This window comes from Macaca fascicularis, chromosome 16 (genome assembly GCF_037993035.2).
Source record: "Macaca fascicularis isolate 582-1 chromosome 16, T2T-MFA8v1.1".
NCBI classification, from domain to species: Eukaryota; Metazoa; Chordata; class Mammalia; order Primates; family Cercopithecidae; genus Macaca; species Macaca fascicularis.
In genome coordinates this window covers 10,111,706-10,133,554 of record NC_088390.1, presented here as the reverse complement: position 1 = coordinate 10,133,554, position 21,849 = coordinate 10,111,706, and the positions used below count along the sequence as shown (strand labels likewise).

General features: G+C 46.9%; 1 protein-coding gene across 14 annotated transcripts in view; it reads left to right on the top strand.

The window, feature by feature from the left end:
• Nucleotides 1-21,849, top strand: part of GAS7 (growth arrest specific 7) — a 288,726-nt gene that overhangs the window by 148,222 nt on the left and 118,655 nt on the right. For 3 of the 14 annotated variants that reach the window (XM_074018586.1, XM_074018591.1, XM_065532776.1), the window contains exon 1: nt 16,187-16,410. The exons of 10 other annotated variants lie outside the window; for them this stretch is intronic. In XM_074018586.1, coding sequence (XP_073874687.1) covers nt 16,408-16,410 — 3 coding nt within the window. In that variant the 5' untranslated portion in view covers nt 16,187-16,407. Of the gene's footprint in view, nt 1-16,186; nt 16,411-18,586; nt 18,808-21,849 lie in introns of those variants that run through there. One more of the 14 variants, XM_065532774.2, reaches the window with a different exon arrangement.

Below are 21,849 nucleotides of genomic sequence, written 5' to 3'. Positions count from 1 at the left end.
AGGGACCATGTTTGTTTCTAGGGCTCGTTTTCATTCAGCCTATCAGCTTTCTATGATTGTAGATGGAGGAATCGGGGGACAGTGTGGGGTGAGATGGAATTAGCACTAGCTTTGGAGACAGACCACTGGGTTCAAGCTAGCCCAATTATAAAATGAAAATAAAGACTTCCCTACCAGGCTTTTTATAAGCGTCAACTAAACTGCTGTATATCAAGTTACTGGTCCACAGTAGTCCTTTAGCTACTAAAAAACAACAAAAAGATAAGATCTAATGGTGAGATAAAGGCAGTGAAATTGATTTTGCGTATATCCAATGCTGGGGAAGAAGGGGAACTTAGCTCATTTTTCCTGCCTGTTATCCAACCTGTCTCATTTCTGGGAGCTTGAGCGATCGATCTGGGGTACAATATTTTCTTGGAGTGTCCTTGCCCATGGCAAGAGTGTTCAGATGAAGGCATATGCGACCATTTTCAGAAGTTTGCCAGGGTCTTGCACTGGTTTGTTTGCAGTTCTTGGCCAAGGACCATGTTTGTTTCTTGGTCTTGTTTTCATTTACCCCAGCAGCTTTCCATGGTTGTAGCCCTGGTGGACTTGGCATGTGTTCTCCGCCCTCTGAGTTTTACTGGCGGGTCTCCTTCAGCTTTCTCTCTGTCAAATGGTTTTAGTTACTTTAGCAGACAGTCCATGCGAGCCAAGAAACCACATCTTTTCCAAATGTATTTACTCGGAGGGCTCTAGGCCCACGAAGCCATTGATGAGAACCCATTCTGACGGTTCTTTGAATGTCTAGTCCTGTCATTCACGTGCTCTTTCTCTCGTTTTTTCCATTAGCTCAGTCTATGTCAGAACGGTTAGAAGGTGTCATTCTGGAGAGTTTAGCCGGGCTGCTGGGAAAGTCCCAGCAACACGAATGACTCAGCGTTGGTGACCTCAGTTGATGGCTTTTCTCAAGGGGATGGGAAAGTATGGGATGAAGCTGATATATACCTACCATTGTTTCTACTCTCTTATTTAATCCCTGCAAAAATTCTACGAAGTAGGTGGTGGCATCTGCGTTTTCCTATGTGGAAAAGAAGAAAGATGAGGTTTGTAGAGGTGAAGTGCCTTGGCCAAGGTTATGTGGCTGAGAGGCTGTGGAACCTGCATTTGAGCTTCCTCTCTGCTTGGCTGAAGGGCAGAAGCTGGGTTTAGGGGGAAAACACATGGATGTCTGTGGTCAACTGAGTGGTTTGCGGGGCATATATCTTCTGTTCTTAGCCCCGCCCACACCCCCGTGCAACAATACATACCTTCTTTTGAGAATCTCTGTAGCAGAATGGAAGTTTTGGTTTCTAGAAGCTGCTGGAGTCTTCCAGGCCCCCTTGTTTGAATGGAGCTTTACATCTCAATGATGTAGGGGAAAAAAAAATTAGGCAGAAGAGGATTTGCCAAAAGGGAAAGTCAAGAGGGCTTATGACTTCACCCCTCTTGTATACACAGATGTTTCCTCCTTGGGCCCTTCCTTTCATGAGGTCTGCCTGGCTGCTAACAGACGGGAAGTAGCTTGTACTTGAGCAGAAGAGAGCTGGGCCTGACGGAGAGGGTCACCTTTCCTAGCAGTGTGGAGATGGGCCTGGGGAGTGGTCCTGAATGGGGCATTGGTTCTGCTGTGCCATCTGACCATGAGCTAGCCCTCTGGTCATGGGGGTGACATCTGCACCCAGGTTTAGGGCAGTCCGAGGGCAAGGAGAGGACTCTGTGTGGCTACTGGGGAGACTCGGTGTCCAGTCTCTGTCTCCGGGCCTCCGTTTGCCGATCTGTAAAATGGTGAGATGTGATCAGATGATTACTAAGGTGCCTTCCGTCTCTAATTTTTGTGTTAGCCTTGCATTGGTTGAGAAAGTCATTTTGTCTTTGTTTTCTTAAAGATAACCCCCCCCCACACCAACTGTCTTGCCATTTGAAAGATAATACAATAAACCCTAAAACCCTACCTGATAAATAGTGGTCATTTTAGGGGATGTCAGGTGTGATGGGATATGTCAAGGAGGGTTTTATTGGACTTGTTTAAATATTTTTAGTAAGGTGATATTCATGTACTAGCTGATAATAGAAAATAAGCTTAGAATTTTAAAAAGGCATTAAAATTAATATGCTCTTGGGAGGCCGAGACGGGCGGATCACAAGGTCAGGAGATCGAGACCATCCTGGCTAACCCGGTGAAACCCCGTCTCTACTAAAAAATACAAAAAACTAGCCGGGTGGGGTGGCGGGCGCCTGTAGTCCCGGCTACTCGGGAGGCTGAGGCAGGAGAATGGCGTGAACTTGGGAGGTGGAGCTTGCAGTGAGCCGAGATCGCGCCACTGCACTCCAGCCTGGGTGACAGAGCGAGACTCCGTCTCAAAAAAAAAAAAAAAAATTAATATGCCCCTTATAGAAAACATGGAAAATACAGAAAAACAGAAATAAGAAAATAATTAGGGGCATTCTTTCTTATGCTGTGTATATTTTTCTCCATAATTGGGATCATATATTATGTTTAGGATTGTATATGATGACTTGCTGATTGTGAAAGTAATTTCAGTCTGGGCGCGGAGGCTCACGCCTGTAATCCCAGAGCTTTGGGAGGCCGAGGTGGGCAGATCACAAGGTCAGGAGATGGAGACCATCCTGGCTAACACAGTGAAACCCTGTCTGTACTAAAAATACAAAAAATTAGCCAGGCGCGGTGGTGGGCGCCTATAGTCCCAGCTACTCGGGAGGCTGAGGCAGGAGGCAGGAGAATGGTGTGAACCCGGGAGGCAGAGCTTGCAGTGAGCCGAGATCGCGCCATTGTACTCCAGCCTGGGCGACAGAGCAAGACTCCGTCTCAAAAAAAAAAAAAAGTAATTTCAAAACACGTTTTAAAATCAAAAAATTATTTTTAAATATTTTTAAATAAAGTAAAATTTTTAAATTGGTGAAAGAAATAGAATTGAAGCAACCAGAGGATCCCCCAATACAAACATAAGCTTTGTTAATGTGTTTGTGTCTTTCTTTAGTACTTCATTTTGGTGAGGGACTGCTATTTTCCATATTGAGATCATATCGCATACTTTGATTTCTAAAGCAGGGACAGCTCTTGGAGGATGACATAAAGAGGGTTTTGATGACAGAAAGCATTGCCACTGGGTGGTTTATTGGTCTTACCCGATTTAAGGAAGAAAACAAGACTTGGTCCATTCAATATGAGTTTTTAACATGCAGAAAATCAAGACTGAAGTTCCACGGCAAAGAAAATGGCCACTGTGGTGTCTTACATAGCACAGTGTTGTTTTGGTGGAGACGAAAAACAAAGACTTCTTGTTTGTGGATCCTCCCAGCACAGTGTCCCTAAAGCTTGAATAGTCCCCATTGTTGGCATGTGCCTGGACAGACAGGGAACATCAGTTATGCGTGCTCCTTACACATGGCCCAATGTTTCATCTGCACTGGCCTTGTAGGAGAAACTTGTATCCTGGTTCTGGGATGGACAGGAGCAGAAAAAGAAGCGAATGAAATACTCAGGCACTAATTTTCACCCCCAGTGAGCTGGAAAATCCACCAGGCAGCACACAGTTCACTGGATTTTTGCCCTGGGAGTTTGTCTATACTGAGCAAGAAATGGCTTACACATGCATTGCATTTGTATTATTACTTCCCCATGGCTGTGTTATCTTCCTAATTTTCTCTCTCAGAGCCTGGAGGGTAAGGGGGTGGTGTCCTCACTCGCATGCCTCTAAGGGAACCTTCCTATTTCTTTCATATGAAATACTCTTACAACTTGATGGATTTGTATGTCTTGAATTACAAAGTTTTGGATATAAATTCATATTTGCAGTTTAGCTTCAACAAATATTTATTGAATACCCACAGCAATGGACATAACAATGATTGTACCCCGTGAAGCTTTAAACTCAGTGGGGTTTGTCTTTTAGCACTTTCCAAGGGATGATGCCAGGCCCTATGTGTACCATGATAGAGCAAGGAGCAAAACAAAATCCCTGCTGTATGGAGCTTTTCTTCTAGTAGAAAGAGCTCTGTAGCCATTAGTAGGGTAGAGGAAAAGTCTGAGGAAAATCTGATTTCCTGGGTAACCCTTTCTCTTTTTGCCTGTTTATATGGATGATTTTTTTTTTTTTTTTTCTGAGACGAAGTTCTGCTTTGTCACCCAGGCACAATTGCAGTGGTGTGAGGTTGCAATGGCGTGATCACCACTCACTGCAACCTCTGCCTCCCAGGTTCAAGCAGTTCTCCTGCCTCAGCCTCTCAAGTAGCTGGTATTACAGGTGTGCACCACCATGCCTGGCTAATTTTTGTATTTTTAATAGAGACAGGGTTTCAACATGTTCACCAGGCTAGCCTTGAACTTCTGACCCCAAGTGATCTCCCCACTTCGGCCTCCCAAAGTGTTGGGATTACAGGTGTGAGCCACCGCACCCGGCCTATATGCATGATTTTTTATTTTTGCAGTTGATTATTAATTTTATTATTAATAGATTATTAATTTTAATTGCAATTGGTTACTAATTTTAAGCTATTCTGTCTTTAATAATGGAATACTTCTTAAACATGTATGTTATGTAGACTCTTGATTTCCTTGCTTTTTGTCCTTTGCAATTTGGGGACACTTTTCCTGTTAGCCCCTCAAGTCACTGATTTAAATGTTTGTATTTGCAGTTATCCACAACTAAAACTAAACATGGATTTAAATGAGCAATTTTTCGTAATCCTCACCTCATCCACTGTCGTCTTTGTCATCCTTTTTATGAACTGCTTTTTTTTTTTTTTTTCTGTTACTATTTGCTGTTCCTCTTTCAAAGAAATCACAGTTTCTTACATTCTGGCAGTTTCCTGACAGTTTTTCTTCTGAATGATTTTCTGAGACGTGCTTTTCCTTTGTGCTTTCAGGATGGTGTTTCCTCACCCTGATTTTGCATATTTCCCCTCTTTCTTTATGCATTCTTGAACATGGCAGGATCTACATAAATGTGACATGTACCAACAGAAAGTATCAACTGTCACCAGCCTTGGCACACTGTCGGCTTTGGGTAAGGTTGACTCCCCCTCACAGCTACCTGCCTGTGGGTTCGATGATGCACCCATCTCCCAGTCCAGTTTCTGTTTTCTGATTGGCCTTTGCCTGGTGAACTCTCACGTTACTACCTGCTTCTGTGATACTCTGAATTGATGGAGAACATGAAAACGCACAGTTCCCAGGATCTCTTCTCAATGCCCTGCAGCCAGAGCATTGACTGGGCTTGGACTGTAGCATCCGTACCTCTCTGAACTGTGAGCATCCCTCCCACGCCCCTTGTTCTACCCTGTACTTCCTGCTCTCTTGTTTTCTGGGAATTGCTGTACGTAAATGGATGATGGACAGTCCTCTCAGATGGCATCTGTGCTGAGAGGAGAGGGCTGGCTGCTCAGTGTTCAGGTCAGTGCAAATCCTGCATCTCAAATTAGAGACAGGGAGTGGCAGAGGCGTGAAGTGCAGCTCAGATTACCGGCAGAGAGTGGTGAAGGTGTGAAGTCTTATTTCATCCCTTTTACAACTCATCTTGGTTTGCAATATTTTTTCTTTCTTTCTTTCTTTCTTTCTTTCTTTCTTTCTTTCTTTCTTTCTTTCTTTCTTTTCTTTTCTTTTCTTTTCTTTTCTTTCTTTCTTTCTTTTTTTTTTTTTTTTTTTGAGACCGTCTTGCTGTGTCACCCAGGCTGGAGTGCAGTGGCACGATCTCGGCTCACAGCAACCTCCGACTCCCAGGTTCAAGCGATTCTCCTGCCTCAGCCTCCCAAGTAGCTGGAACGACAGGTGCCCGCCACCGCGCCAGGCTAATTTTTGTATTTTTAGTAGAGATGAGGTTTCACTATGTTGGCCAGGCTGGTCTGGAACTCCTGACCCTCGTGATCTGCCCACCTTGGCCTCGCAAAGTGCTGGGATGACAGGCGTGAGCCACCGCGCCCAGCAGATTGCAAGATTTTCTGCATTTCCTTCATTGGCCTCATGGTTCTTGGGTTTTTTTTTTTTTTCCTCTGTTTGTCATTTTTGAATTTTGTTTTTAAGATTGAATGAGTTGTTTCTTTTTCTTTTCCTCTTATTGCTGGTTTGATAGGCAGTGTCCTGGGACAGCTGTCAGATGCTTCTTACAGGGAAGTCCCCTGCCTCTCCTTTTACCATGCCCTTAATCTCCCAGAGATTCAGGCACACGCCAGGTACCATGTTCTGTCGTTGTGGGGACGTGGTCAGTAGAGAATTCAGGTTTGATTTTCTGGATTAAAAAAAGAGAGAATCGGCCAGGCGCGGTGGCTCAAGCCTATAATTCCAGCACTTTGGGAGGCCGAGATGGGCGGATTACGAGGTCAGGAGATCGAGACCATCCTGGCTAACACAGTGAAACCCTGTCTCTACTAAAAAATACAAAAACCTAGCCGGCGAGGTGGCGGGCGCCTGTAGTCCCAGCTACTCGGGAGGCTGAGGCAGGAGAATGGCGTAAACGCGGGAGGCGGAGCTTGCAGTGAGCTGAGATCTGGCCACTGCACTCCAGCCTGGGCGACAGAGCGAGACTCCGTCTGAAAAAAAAAAAAAAAAAAAAAAAAAAAAAAAAAAAAATCTCTGGAAGCACTTTGTGGATGCTGCATGGTGACTTGATGTGTAGCCAGAGACAGTGTTTCTCAAAGTGTGCCGAGTTTCCAACTAAGGATCCGTGAGATAATTTTAGATCATGTGGAGATGGCAGTTTCAAAGTTATATTTATTTTAGTGTGTAGTAGAAAGAAACCCAAACCAAATCAAATCTGTGATTTCACAGATATTATTGCTTAGGGCCAGGCTACATTTCAGTGGGATATAAGTCACTTCGGAAAAAATACTGAGTAAATAATAGTGCAGCTGGTACACAGTGATGGATGGAGCGAGGTGTCACAGTGGGATATGAATGGCTGCAGGAAGGGGAAACCAAGCTATGGGATCCCTTAGAATGAGGGCTGTTTGCAGGCCTTTTCAACTGGGTGCCATTTCTGATATGTCCACTTGATACTGGGAATTTTTTTTTTTTTTGAGATGGAGTCTCACTCTGTCACCCAGGCTGGAGTGCAATGGCGCGATCTCAGCTCACTGCAACCTCCGTCTCCTGGGTTCCAGCGATTCTCCTGTCTCAGCCTCCCGAGTAGCTGGGATTGCAGGTGCATGCCACCACACCCGGCTAATTTTTATATTTTTAGTAGAGACGGGGTTTCACCATATTGGCCAGGCTGGCCTTGAACGCCTGACTTCAGGCGATCCACCTGCCTTGGCCTCCCAAAATGCTGGGATTACAGGCGTGAGCTACTGCGCCTGGCTGATACTAGGAATCTTTTATGGGGTGGGACCCATAGAAATTTTATAAGGGTCCTAAGGCTCTACCATCTACCATGATGTCTACATCTACCATGATGTATACAAGAAACTGGCTGCAGTCACCTCACGGGAGCCCTCTGCCCAGCACAGCCCTTGGTCTGGAGCCAGCCATGGTCTGTGGCCTGTCCTCTTTCTTGTTCTCTTCTTTAATGGCCTCTTACCTAAAGATCTTGCTTCCCTTTGCGTCCTATGCTTATAGCTCCTTGTGTGCCTGTGATCCAAGTCTACACCCATCACTCTTCCATATTTCTCTTTCCAAGATAAATGAGACACACCCTGTGTATTCAGTGAGCATTTTCTTTGGCATCTCACTTGGACACTTTTTTGTTTTTGAGACAGAGTCTCACTCTGTTGCCCAGGCTGGAGTGCAGTGGCACGATCTTGGCTCCCTGCAACCTCCCAGGTTCAAGTGATTCTCCTGTCTCAGCCTCCCAAGTAGCTAGGATTACAGGTGCCCACCACCACACCCGGCTAATTTTTTGTATTTTTAGTAGAGACGGGGGTTTCACCGTGTTAGCCAGGCTGGTCTTGATCTCCTGACCTCGTGATCCACCCACCTCGACCTCCCAAAGTGCTGGGATTACAGGCGTGAGCCACCGCGCCTGGCCGGACACTTTTAACTACAGCTGACCCTCAGACAATGGATTTGAACTGCACAGATCTACTTATACATGGATTCTTTCCAATTATTATATTGGAAAACATTTTTGGAGATTTGTGACCATCTGAAAAAAATTGAAGACAGACTACCTAGTCTAGAAATATCAAAAAAATTAAGAAAATGTTAGACATGCCGTGAATGCCTAAAATATATTCGATACTAGTTTATCATTTACTACCATAAAATACATACAAATCTATAGAAAGTTAAAATTTTTAAAAATTTTACCTACACAAACATTCAGACTGTATATGGCACCATTCACATTTAAGCGAAATGTAAACAAAGGCAAAGATGTAGTATTAATCATAACTGCATAAAACTAGCCATAGTGTATACTGTAGTAATTTTGTGGCCACTCCTAGTTGTTATTGCAGTGAGCTCAGGTGCTGAGAGTATCGGCTTAAAACGTCATGTGATGCTGATAAGCCCTGGATGAACAGTTCATCACTCCAGTAAATTGGGTATCGCAGTAAAATGTGAGCCCTCACTGTTCTATGTATTTTTCATCACTGTTAGTGCAATGCCGTAAGCCTCGAATAACACCATGGGACCTATAGAGTATGCCACTAGTGATGCTGGAAACGTTCCCCAGAAGCAGAGAAAAGTCCTGACATTACAAGAAAAAGTTCAGTTGCTTGTCAGGTACCGTCGATTGAGGTCTGCAGCTGCGGTTGCCACCATTTCAAAGGATTCATCTTGTAAACAGATGATGTAAACTTACGGGATCAGTAAATACGGTACAGTACTATAGGTGTATTTTCCCTTTCTTATGGTTTTATTTATTATTTATTGATTTAGAGACAGTCTCACTCTGTTGCCCAGGCTGGAGTGCAGTGGAGTAATCTTGGCTCACTGCAGCCTCAACTTCCAGGGGTCAAGGATACTCTTGCCTCAGCCTGCCTAGTAGCTGGGTCTACAGGCGTGCACCGTGCCAGGTTAATTTATTTTTATTTTTTAATTTGTATTTATTTTTGTAGAGATGGGGGTCTCACTCACGAGACTGCCCAGGCTGGTCTCGAACTCCTGGGCTTAAGTGATCCTCCCACCTCAGCCTCCCAAGGTGTTGGGATTACAGGCGTGAGCTACTGTGCCCGGCCCCTTATGATTTTCTTAATGTTGTTTTTTTCTCTAGCTTACTTTAGGAATAAAGTCTGTAATACGGATAACATGCAGAATATATGTTAATCAACTGTTTGAGTTATCACTGAGGCTTCCAGTCAACAGTAGGCTGTTAGTAGTTAACTTTTGGGGGAGTCAAAAGTTATGTACAGATTTTCAACTGCATGGGGAGGTCGGGGTGAGCACCTCTAAAGCCCTGTGTTGTTCAAGGGTCAGCTGTACTTAGTTCTTCTTGTATCCCCCCTCCTCATTTGGTTTCTGTGCCTGATTCTCAGAACTCACATGGTTTATTTCCCATGTAGTCCCCGAGTGTTGGGCACTAGCCTGGTTAGAGGCAAAAAAGATGAAGACCTGGTTCTTGCCTTTGAGAGTCTTGGAGAGGGGCCCTGGGGCTGTTGCGTGCGCTAATGAAAGGCACAGGAGAGGGAGGGATTGGGCCTGAGGCATGCTGGAGAAGAATTTCTTCTCCCACTGCTTAGGCAAGAGCAGGCCCCAAGGTTCAGTGGAAGGTCCTTTCTTTCTCTCTGAACTCCTAGGCAGCCTGTAGGATCTCACCACCATCTCTGAGCATGTGCCTCCAACTCCACGTGCCCAGGGCCATACTCACCCCTACTCCCCACCGAACACTTTGAACTTGGATCTATGGCCAGCAGACTGTACTGCATGCCCTGCCTCCAACTCCACGTGCCCAGGGCCATACTCACCCCTACTCCCCACCGAACACTTTGAACTTGGATCTATGGCCAATAGACTCTACTGCATACCCCCAAACTGGCTCTCACCATAGCCACATCTCTTCAGGTTACTGGTTCAAACTTCTGTCATTTCCTTCTGAATCAACTTTACTGTCTCTCATTTCCCTATGTCTCGTCCTTTATCAAACCTTATTCTGCTTCGTACATCATGTTCCTTGGGCTCCCGTCAAGCCCTTGTTTTTTATCCCTGCTGTGAGGCAAGTTCTTTATCTTTTGGGAAGCCTCCCTGGACCATCCCCGCCAAAAGTGACCTCGCCCTCCTCTGGATTCTGAAAGCTCTTATTGTCTGCCAGCTTATCATATAGCATTTGGCACTATTGCAGACTCCTTTGTTACCTAGTCCTTTTTTTTGCCCATGTTTGTGACTTAGCTTCCGAATTTTAGGAGTCAGGTCCTACATACAATATCTGCCTGCATCCCACACAGGATTCGGGAAAGGGTAGTTAGTAACTGTTAGTTGATTGATCATGCAGACAGGGGGCCACGTATGGAAGACGGGGGCGTCCCTGAGACCCTTGACCCTGGAGACTGCTTAGGCTGATGAATAATTTTTCTGTTCATGACTGTGAAGCCTTTACAAAAAGTGAGTCATCACCCTACCCAGATGTGCTTTCTTATTAATTATCTTTTTTTTCTGACGGAGTCTCACTCTGTCACCCAGGCTGGAGTGCAGTAGCACAATCTCAGCTCACTGCAACCTCTGCCTCCCGGGTTCAAGAAATTCTACTGCCTCAGCTTCCCAAGTAGCTGGGACTACAGGTGCATGCCACCATGCCCAGGTAATTTTCGTATTTTTAGTAGAGACAGGATTTCACAATATTGGCCAAGCTGGTTTTGAACTCCTGACCTCATGAGCCGCCCGCCTTGGCCTCCCAACGTGCTGGGATTACAGGCATGAGCCACCACCGCACCCAGCCTATTAATTATCATTTTAAAGACAACCCAATTCATCCTATGGAGGACAAGGGCCTACAGCAAATAAGGCCTATTTTGGTTGACAGTTTTCAACTTGACTGAAACACAAAATAATAAGAGGGTTGGTTTCATCTGATGCCGTTGAACTCAGGAAAACTCAGCTTGGTGGACGTGATCGTCCGTCTTTTTGCTTGGGGATCACGGATTCTCTGCTGTCTGCCATTTGTACGTGTGGCTCCTTAGGTAGCAAGCTATCTGTTTGCAGAGGCCAGAAGGAGACAACAGTAGCATGGTTTTCACAGCCAACGCTAATCACTAAGGGTGGTTAATAAAGGAAAACCAAAGTGACTTTTGGATTGAGATGCTAGGATGGACCCAAGCCATAAACCCTTAGAATGTATTCGTGAGTCTTACATACTCTGAGAGATTACCTTTGGGGAATCCTAAAGAATTAAATGTCTGCAGGACTAGTGTGTTCTGCTGAGGTCAGGTCACAGCAGATCAGCCTCCTGGTTTGTAATGGCCCGGAAAGGTCCCTTGCCCTTGGCTGGGGGCCCTACTGGGATTTGCAATGACAGTGATTTCTGTGTGTTTCCTGGAGTGATGCATTGTTGCCTGTGATTGTATCTGTTCATCTGGGTGATGCAATGTCAAAGTGGTGTCGGGGACAGCTGTTAATGTTTAACAGCCTCAAAACTGTCCCCTCTTTGCTATTACAAAACTGGGGAGTCACAGGCTATGAAAGCTTTCATGGCCATTTTAATTCTGCAAACCTGAAAGGACTGAAGGTGAAGGTCTTGGCCATCTAGGTTCAAATGAAGTTTTTTTTTTGTTTGTTTTTTTTTTTTTTGAGACTGTCTTTCTCTGTTACTGAGGCTGGGGTGCAACGGCACGATCTCGGCTCACTGCAACCTCCGCCTCCCGAGTTCATTCTTCTGTCTCAGCCTCCCTAGTAGCTCGGATTACAGGCGTGCACCACCACGCCTGGCTAATTTTTGTATTTTTAGTAGAGATGGGGTTTCACCATGTTGGCCATGCTGGTCTCAAACTCCTGACCTCAGGTCATCCACCTGCCTCGGCCTCCCGAAGTGTTGTGAGCCACTGTGCCTGGCCTGCTTTTACCTTCTAATGGGTGAGGGCCCATCTCCAAGAACAGAAAAGTACCTCGGTCCTGTCTATTTCTGTAGCATGCCTGACCTCAAAAACAAGTGTGTGGATTCATCACCTGGCCTCTCCTCCCACATTGCAGAGAGAAGATGCAAATAACTCAGCTTCCGGTGGGAGACTCCCCACCGCTGGTTGTGATGCTCTCGCCTCCTTTTCATGGCTGGTTGGGGATCATTTTGCAAGTGTAGGCTTGAGCATTGCCTTTCTCTTGTTTTTATGATGGGTGAGAGGTGGAAGAGAGAAAGAAGGTGGAGGGGGGGATTCTGTAGCCAGTTTCCTCCCTCTAGTTTCTCCCTCACATTTGACCTACTTACACCCTGGTATCATGAGGATTTCTACAAACCACAGCCCTGATTGTGACTTCTCCCTGGCTCAGAATCCACTGGTGGTTTCTTCTCCTTTCTAGAATTGAAATTTCTTAGTTCTTGATGTCCTCATAGCCTCCCGTGATCTGACGCCATCCTTCGCTACTGTTTTTTCTCACCTCCCATGCCTCTTAAACTCTAATGAATGGATCCACCTGCTTTTCCCCCACAGCCTCTACCCACATGGTTTCTCTCTGACCTTGGCTCAGGCTGGCCCCATGGCCTAGAATATTGCCCCTGTGGGTTGTTCTTCTGACCCATCCTGCCCTGTCTCTCGCAGGAGCCTCCGTTTTCCTCTGTTAAATGAGGACGATCATAGAATTTTCCTTTTTGGTTTGTTAGAAGGATTAAGTGATAGGAAACAAGTGAAGCGTAGAACAGCGCCTGGTCCAGAGTGAGTGCTCAGTACAAGATTCTCACAGTCGCTCCTGCAGCAGATTGAAACCCAGCAATTAGGGAGGGAGAGTCCCTCAAGCAGCCACACTGATAACTTTGAGAAGGAAGAGATGAACCCTGCTGTCAGTAGAAGAGAAAGGACCAGGAAGGTGGGATGCAGACGCAGAAACGAATTGATATATCCAAGGGAGAGGCACCTTGTTACCCCCTCCAGGAGCCCAAGTGTGCCACGCCCCCTAAATGGAAAAGCCCTCAATTGACATTAGAATGCTGGCTGTGTTCCCTCGGTCTCCCCAAGATCGAACACAAGATGAACCATGGTGAGTGAGTCCTGCTATAGGTGGCCAGCCTCATGGTTTTTTTTTTTTTTTTGGAGACAGGGTCTCACTCTGTCGTCCAGGTAGGAGTGCAGTGGCACGATCTCAGCCCACTACAACCTCTGCCTCCCGGGTTCAAGTGATTCTCCTGCCTCAGCCTCCTGAGTAGCTGAGATTTACAGGTGCGTGCCACCACACCCAGCTAATTTTTTGCATCTTTAGTAGAGATGAGTTTTCGCCATGTTGGCCAGGCTGGTCTCAAACTCCTGACCTCAAATGATCCGCCTACCTCGGCCTCCCAAAGTATTGGGATTACAGGCATGAGCCACCTCGCCGGGCCCCAGCCTTGTCTTCTAGTTGGGCTTTCTGTTCATTGTTGCCAAGAAGCTGGGGTGGCTTTCTTCTGGGTGTACGTGGAGAGCCTGAGGTGGTATATCTCATGATGTGGCTTATGGTTCACAGGGTCTTTTGAGCTAAACTATCTCTGTGGGTCTCAGGTTTTTTTGTTTTTTTTGTTTTTTTTAAAATCATGGCAAAATACACATGACATGAAATCCACCATCTCCATCATTTTTAAATGTATAGTTCAGTGACTTTGAGTATACACACATGGTCGTGCAGCCATCATCACCACCATTAATCTCCAGAACGCTTCCATCTTGTACCACTGACACTCTGGACCCATTAAACAGTAATTCCCAACGTGCCCTGCCCACAACACCTGGTCACCTCCATTCTGCAACCTGTCACTATCTATTTGACTTTCTAGGTGCCTCATACAGGTGGAAGCAAATAGTATTTGCCCCTTTGTGTCTAGCTGTTGCGCTGAGCATAATGTCCTCAAGGTTCATCCACATGGTTGCATGTGTCAAAATTTCCTTCCAATTAGCCGGGCATGGTGGTGCACACCTGTAGTCCCAGCTACTTGGGAGGCTGAGGCAGGAGAATCGCTTGAACCCAGGAGGCGGAGGTTGCAGTGAGCCGAGATCGCGCCACTGCACTCCAGCTTGACAGAGTGAGACTTTGTCTCAAAAAAAAAAAAAAGAAAAACAAAAAAACTGCCGTTCTTAAGGCTGAATAATATTCCATTGTGTTTATTTTACCACGACTTGGTTTGTTTCTACCTTCTGGCTCTTGTGAATAATGTTGCCATGAACAGGCAGCATGACCCTCCCTTCAGTACCCTGCTTTCAGTTCTTTTTGGTATATACCTATTAATGAAATTGCTGGACCATATGGCAATTCTGTGTTAATTTTTTGAGGAATTAACACACTATTTTCCATACAGGCTGTACCATTTTACATTCCCACCAGCAGGGCACAAGGGTTCCAACAGTCCTCAATCCTTACTAGTACTTATTCTTTTCTGTTTTGTTGATGTTTGTTTATTTGTTTGTTTTGAGACAGAGCCTTGCTCTGTTGCCCAGGCTGGAGTGCAGTGGCATGATCCCAGCTCACTGCAACCTCTGCCTCCTGGGATTCTCCTGCCTCAGTCTCCCTAGTAGCTGGGACTACAGGCATGCACCACCACGCCTGGCTACGTTTTGTATTTTTAGTAGAGACAGGGTTTCACCATGTTGGCTGGGTTGGTCTCGAACTCCTGACCTCAAGTGATCCACCCGCCTTGGCCTCCCGCAGTGTTGGGATTGCAGGCATGAGCCATTGTGCCCGGTCTTGTCTGGTTTTTTGAAGAAGCCGTCCTAATGGGTGTGAGCTGATATCTCAATGTAGTTTTGATTTGCATTTCCCTGATGATTAGTGGTGTTGAGCGTCTTTTCATGTGCTTATTGGTCATTTTGATATCTTCTTTGGAGGAATGTCTTTTGCTCATTTTCTAAATTGAGCTGTTTGCTTTTTATTGTCCGGTCTAGACTTTTTTTTTTGGACCCAGGGTAACTGCAGTGCCTACCCTTTCAGCTACTGGTGGTAGTAACAGCAAAAATCCTAGCTTTCATTGAGCATTTACATCATCCACTAGGTAACATGTTTCCATGGATGCCCCACCCCACCCCCTTTAATCTCTTACACAGTCTTTTGAGAAAGATACTGTGATCATCTGCATTTTGCACTTGGAGAAATTGAAGCCAGAGCCATTGCCCAGGGTCTTGCAGCTAGTAAGCAATAAAACAACAGCTTAGCTCTGGTCTGACTCCATCCTTAGACGATAGTACTTATTTTCTTCCCCCCACCCAAGGAGCTGGTATTGAAACCTCTTCATACATAAGTTTATCCATTTGCTTAATAGGGAACCCTCAGTCCTCAGGATTTTGGTTTCTCTAGAAAACCGTATTTAGTTCTATATAAAGAATCATTTCCTAAAACCCCAAAGGTTTGCGTCTGAAAGCAAACACAGAAATATGCGGCAGTTTGAGTGCTAAATCGTCAGCTGCTCCAGAAATCTTTCTAAACGGAATGATACGATAACGATATATTCACCAAGGATCCAAGCCCCTGCCCACGCTCATTTAGTTGGTGGCTGCAGTATTGCTCTTGGAGTCCAATCCTTTCGCTACTTGTAAGTAATGACTTTGTGATCCTCGGGCCCGTTTCGGTGGAGACACCGCATGACCCTGTCTTTGTTCGTTATCTGTCCAGGTTTGGTGGTAGCGAGAGCAGAGTTGAAGGCAAGAGACGTTCATTTCGCCCCTCTGGAAGCACCGGCTTTCCACACAGTGGTTCTTTGGAGGAACATTCTCCGTTCTTTTTATGTTGGCTTTTATCTGGCCTTGGGTTCACACAGCTGGGGCCGGGGCCAGGGCCAGAGCCGTGACTTAGGGTTGGGAAGAAGTTGGCCAAAACATTCCCCAGCAGGGCTTGGGCAGGCCCAGGAAGTCCCGCCTAAAACACAGTGAACAAAGCTACCCTTGTCCACAGGCCTGGGGGTGGGAGGCATCTGGTCAGTGACACAAGCTTGGCCATTGTTTGTTGTGACCTTAGCCAACGTTTTTTAGCTGAGAAAGGGGAAAAAGAGGGGGAGTGAAGAAAAAAATAAAAAAAGAAGGTCTCCAGAAACATTGCATCTGGAAAGTCCAGAACGAGTTGTTGATTTCCCAGCAAGCACTGGAGCGGATTTGGAAGGAACTGTGCAATGTAGTGGGTTCTTTGTGAAAGAACAGCAATGAGCAAAGCCACAGGAACCTCCTCTGGGGTGCCCAGAGCACTGGCCCTGGGCTAGCGACTTGCCTCAGCTTCATTTCCCGCAGAGGCTTCATGGAGAGGAAGCCGGCAGAGTCTTGGCTCTGAGTCTGAGGGCTTCAGCCTGAACCCAAGACTCTCCTCTGAGATAGCAGCCCCCAGAGAAGACTAGCTGTTCTCTGATGGTAAGAATTGATTTTTCTTGCCTGCAGATGTATGCTCCAGTTTGCTTTTCTCTGCATGTTCCTAAAATGACTTCACCATGGTAAAGAGGCAGCTCTGAAAACTGAGATGTGGGGTCTCACTGCTGAGCTGTGGTGGTCTGGGGACCCGGTGTGCTAGGTTGCACCTTTCACAGATCCAAGGAATGAGCAGGGAGAAAAAAAAAAAAAAGACATGGGTCATTGTGTGAGAAATCAGGAAAAGCGGATGGAAGGAGGAGAAAGATTTATGAAGGATGTCTTGGAGAGAAAGGGAGCCTTGGCTCCCCTGGTTACCTGGGGAGCAGTTTTGTAGTTGGAGCTGTGGGATGGAGAAGCAGAGTGGCGACGTGATTTTAGTGGAGCCCAAACCTTGCTTCCTTCATGTAACTTTTTCCAAGTAAGAAACTTGGCTTCTGCCCACCTATCTGGCATTTACCCCATGGCCCAGTTCTAGCTGGGACACTACAAGGCAAAAGCCATTGGAGGACTATAAAGCTTTATGAAGCGAAGGGGGAGCTCCTGCGGTCATGGCTCCCTAGCAGAAGTACCTGCCCAGTAATGCACTGTGCTTCCAGGCTTGGCTGAAACATCTTTCCAGTTTGGTGGTGGAGGCTGCAACAGTGATGATGGAAACTCTTCCAATACTTAGCGGTCCAACAGCCTTGTTTCACAAGTCTTTCCACCCCCGCAAGTTACGCATCCATCTTCTTTCTTTGCAAAGCAGGACCTCCAAGAGAGTGGTGATCACTCTCTTGAGGTTCTGTACAGCTGTGAGAAGTCCAGTTTGCATGGAAAGGCTAGCCTGTGTCGGCACGTGGTCTCCCTCCAGGATGCGCTCTCCCACCTCCCTGGGCCAGTCAGCATCCCTGATCCTGGCATGGCTTCCTGTTCCTACAGTGCCGGGGAAGGGAGATGGTGCTTGTTATCCAGGAGCGTCCTCTAACGGGTTAGTTGACCTAGGACAGTCCGCAGCAGCGCTTCTCAAAGGTTACCATGCATCTAAACCACCTGGGGATCTTTACAATGTAAGATCCGGTGCTGGGGCAGGGCCTGGGGCTCTGCATTAATAGATCCCAGAGGACTTCATGCTGTTGGTGCAGGGACCACACTTGGAGATTTGCTCCTGTGAGGAACCCAGACCAGTCACTCAAGTTCTGACCAAGGTGTGGCTGCCTTGGGTCTGATGGTAGAGCACTGAGAGTTTTGGCAGGCCTGTTTGTGGATTGTGGCTGGGTGCTTCATGGGGATGGAGGGATTAGCAGAGAACACTGAAGGGCTTGCAATGAGCTGGGAAGAGCCGAAGTCAAGCTCTTGGGAAAAGGGCATGTGGGGTGCAGAGGCTGTCGGTGGGCTGCCCCCCAAGCTGAAGTGGACTGTGTGTTTGGGGTGTAATGTGAGCAGCCAGCCAGAAGTGCTAACTGCTAACAGGCCCAGAAAAATTCCACTGGAACCTGCCTTTGGTGCATCCGGGGTGATGCAGAGACAGAAGCCCAGGATTCCAGTTGCTAGGCAAATAGAGCTGAGACCACTCACGTGGCTCGGGGGAGTGACAGGGAAGAGGTGGACGCATCAGGACAGAACTCAGTGTGGTGAGAGGTGGGAGCACAGAATCCGGGGTGTGGTAAGGTGGGATCCTCGGTGTTTGGGGCACAGCCCACGTTTCAGGAACAGTCAGATGCCTCCTAGACATGATGCCCATGTCTACACTTGAATGTGACTTTTTTTCTCCTATTAAAAGGGCATGTCCTTAAAACATATATACTAGTGCTGACATTTAAATTATTGGACCAGGCGCGGTGGCTCATGCCTGTAATCCCAGCACTTTGGGAGGCCAAGGCGGGCGGATCGCCTGAGGTCAGGAGTTTGAGACCAGCCTGGTCAACATGGTGAAACCCCGTCTCTACTAAAAACACAAAAATTAGCCGGGCGTGGTGATGGGCGCCTATAATCCCAGCTACTTGAGAGGCTGAGAGAGGAGAATCGCTTGAACCTGGGGAGGCTTAGGTTGCAGTGAGCTGAGATCACATCACTGCATTCCAGCCTGGGTGACAGAGCGAGACTGTCTCCAAAAAAAAGAAAAGAATTATTAACTATATATATATGAAAGCCCTTGGAGACCATCTGGTCCAACTTCCGTGTTTTAAGATGAAGAAATTGAGGCCTCCCAGCAGAGATGAAAGAGGTTGCTCAAGATCTTCCAGCAAGACTGCTGCAGCTTTGGGGCTGGTACTCCAGCCCCGATTCCCATCCTGTGTTCCTCGCACGGTGGCACAGAGCAGTGGTAGGTCTCACACCTCCACAGCAAGGCCGTTGGCTGTCACCGTTTGCCTGCTTTATATGCGCCAGCGGCAGCAGCTCCGGAAATGTTCGTCCAATCAGGTTGGTGAGAATTGCACCCCTTACTGAGACTTGGAAACAGTTCCAGCCCTTATTAGACTTCATTTCCTCCAGTGCTCAGGGTTCAGACCTCATCAGGAACCATCTCTCGGAGTTAGAAGTCTTTGATTAGAATCACTTGGAGCACAGGCCATAGGCACTGCAGTCCATGGAATGAGTCTCCGTGGTGGGGAAATGAACTGCTTCCATTTTCTTTTAGTGCTCACGGGCCACTCCAGCCAGCAACTAGCGGCCACAAAGCCCGGCCAGCTGGATCGCAGGTGCGGGCAGGCCATCAGAAGCACCTACCCTTATATCATAATGAGCTCCAGTCCGCCTTCCTTTACAACAGCACTAATTCCCCGAGGAAGCCCGCTTTTGCCCCCGGTGCATCTGCGGGCAGCAGCTGTGTCACTTGTGTTTGAAGTTTCTTTCTGGTGAGCAGGCTGCTTTCCATGAGATACAGAATCTGTTACTGATCGAGCTGCGGCTTTGGACTCCCTCCCTTGCTTCTGAACTTAGATCCATGTTGAATGCAATAGGATGCTTGGTGAATTTGGTTTTGGGGTTTTCCTCAGAAGTCTTAACAACTTTAGAAAGTGCCCAAAACAATGACATGTAAGGCATTTTGGGGCTTTGCAACTTAATACTAAAGGAAGGCTAGGGAGGATATTACGTAGTATTCCTTTCTCTCTCTCTCTGTCTCGGGTCCCTACCAAGTTTGGCAAAACTCTCTTATTCCCAGGCTTTTTCCGCTGCAAAGGGAAGTGGACCAGCGGTCCTGTAGAGGGACCCTCACCGTACCAGGAACTCCCTAAGGAGTGTGTTAGGGAGTTAATCCACAGAATATCCTTCAAAAGCGTTTTCTAGGTCAGGACAAGTGATATCATTATAAATATCAACAAGCATAGAACACCTAGGGTGTATTTCAAGATCGTTAATCTTTGGGACGAAGAGAGAAGTACTGAAGTCTATCCCAACTCCTTCCTTTGACAAATAGGGACTTTTCAACATTCACTGGCCGTAACAGTGACCTGTGGCAAAGGGGAAGAGAATCCCAACTGTTCAGCCTCCCCGTACAGACCTGAGGTAATGCGCACTGCCGCATACCCTGATTTGGGCATGCATTTCATTTCCAATTTTTGTTACATCGCTTCGCTTTGTTGGTGTCTCAGACAAGCGTTTCTTTCCCACTGATTCTAAGTCAGATTTGGTTGAGTAAATAAAAGGGTATCTAGACCAAAAGAGCTGGAGACCTCTTTCTCTTCAGAGCCCAGAAGTGTTTGGAGGGAAGCTTGCAGCAAGCAAAGCAATATTTCATGAAGATTTGTGTCTTGTCAGGCCTCTGTCATCTCTCTTGTTTATGTGACTGCTGTTCTTGGAAGCTGAGCTGGACATTTAACTGCCTTGAGATTTCCCTTGTGGTTTTAGGCTGTGTTACGAAAACCATCCCATGCATGGGTTATAGGACCACAGTGTTCGCGACTGGCAATCCCCCTATTTTACAGACGAGGAAACAGGAGCCTGGAGAGGCTGAGATAATTGCACACTCACATCTCGCTGTCTGGGAACACAGCACCTTTGTGTGCCTAGGCCTGTGTGCGCGTCTCCTAATGCTTTTGTCATCCTGAGTTAGGGGTAGGATATCAGAATGGCCCACACTATTTTTATTCTGCTCGGGAAGGGGGAGGGGAAAGAAGCAACATTCCTCAACAGTTTATCAGGAAATGGAGAGTTTGAGTAAAATGTCTCTGTGAATCAAAAGCCGGTGAGCACCGTCATTCAGGTTTTCTGGCTTGGAAGCCGGAAGCTGGAACCGGCTACTGGGAGGAGACTACCTTGCCATTTAATAATTACATTTTTAATTGTACTGAAACATCGGGACCACAGAGACCTTGAAATGGAACAAAATGCAGGTTTTTTTTTTTTCCTGGGGTTCCCCAACCCCTCCAGGCTTCAAGGTGGGGAAGCAGTTACTGCTTCCCTTACTGTTTCTGGAGCTGTTCTCTCTATTTCAGGAGTGCTTGTGGGACGACGCCCCAGGTCCTCCACCCCAGATCCTGTGGTTCTAAAACACGGTCACAAGGCCTTTAGGTACCTGCTCCAAACCCCTCTATCAGAGGCCAGAAGAGTGACTCTGATATTTGGTGGCACAGTCACGCTGGTTCATTAATGCTGAGATTCTTCCAAACCATGCTGCAGAGTGGGCGTCTCTCAGATCCCCATCATGCCGTATGGTGCCGCTGGGGAGATGCCACCAACGAAAAGGACTAGCCATCTCAGATGCAAGAAACGTGCTCACATTCCGAGTTTTCCTCATTTCTTGCATTGTCTCCTCTGGAACCCTGTTAACTGGCCCTTCTGCCTTACACTGGGATAGCAGGTGCAACCGCCATAGAAATCTCATTCTCCAGAGTCAGAGGAGGAAGGGTCATGCAGGAACAGGGGTTCTGCAAGGCCCACATAGAAGGCGTTTCTTTTCTACCCTCTGCTGACCGCTTGATTCTCGGGTGTTTCAAGGCTGTGACATGGCTTCTGACCCAGGAGGGGCCATCCAACTCATCCTTGCGGTTTGCAGAATCATTTGCAAATCTTTTCATCAATCCTTGTCCCCCAGAGACTCCATATTTCCAGCCTGGCAAGTTTCCCTGTGCGGGTTGAAGGGTTGACTTCCTGTATCCTTGCTGCATGGACTGCATTGTAATTATGTTCATCAAAATTCTTGGTTAACCAGATCACTCCATTTCTTTATAGGCTCAGAAAATACAGAGTCTATTGTTCCGTGTCCTCTCTCCGCTCAGTCTTGACAAGCATACCCCATAAACTGACTGGCCCTCAGGGATGTGCTGGGGGCTTGCAAGATGGCTGCGACTCTTGCCAGACCTACCAGGAGCTGGATAGGTGTGGAGCGTCCCAAGTGGTTCAGCCTTCAGACCCACGGCTGGGCACGGCTGGGAGAAAACTCCCACGGCCCTGAAGTCCACCTCTTAGGGTGGGTGCCAGTGACAACCACAGTGTGAGGCTTCTTCTTGCCACTTCGTAGAC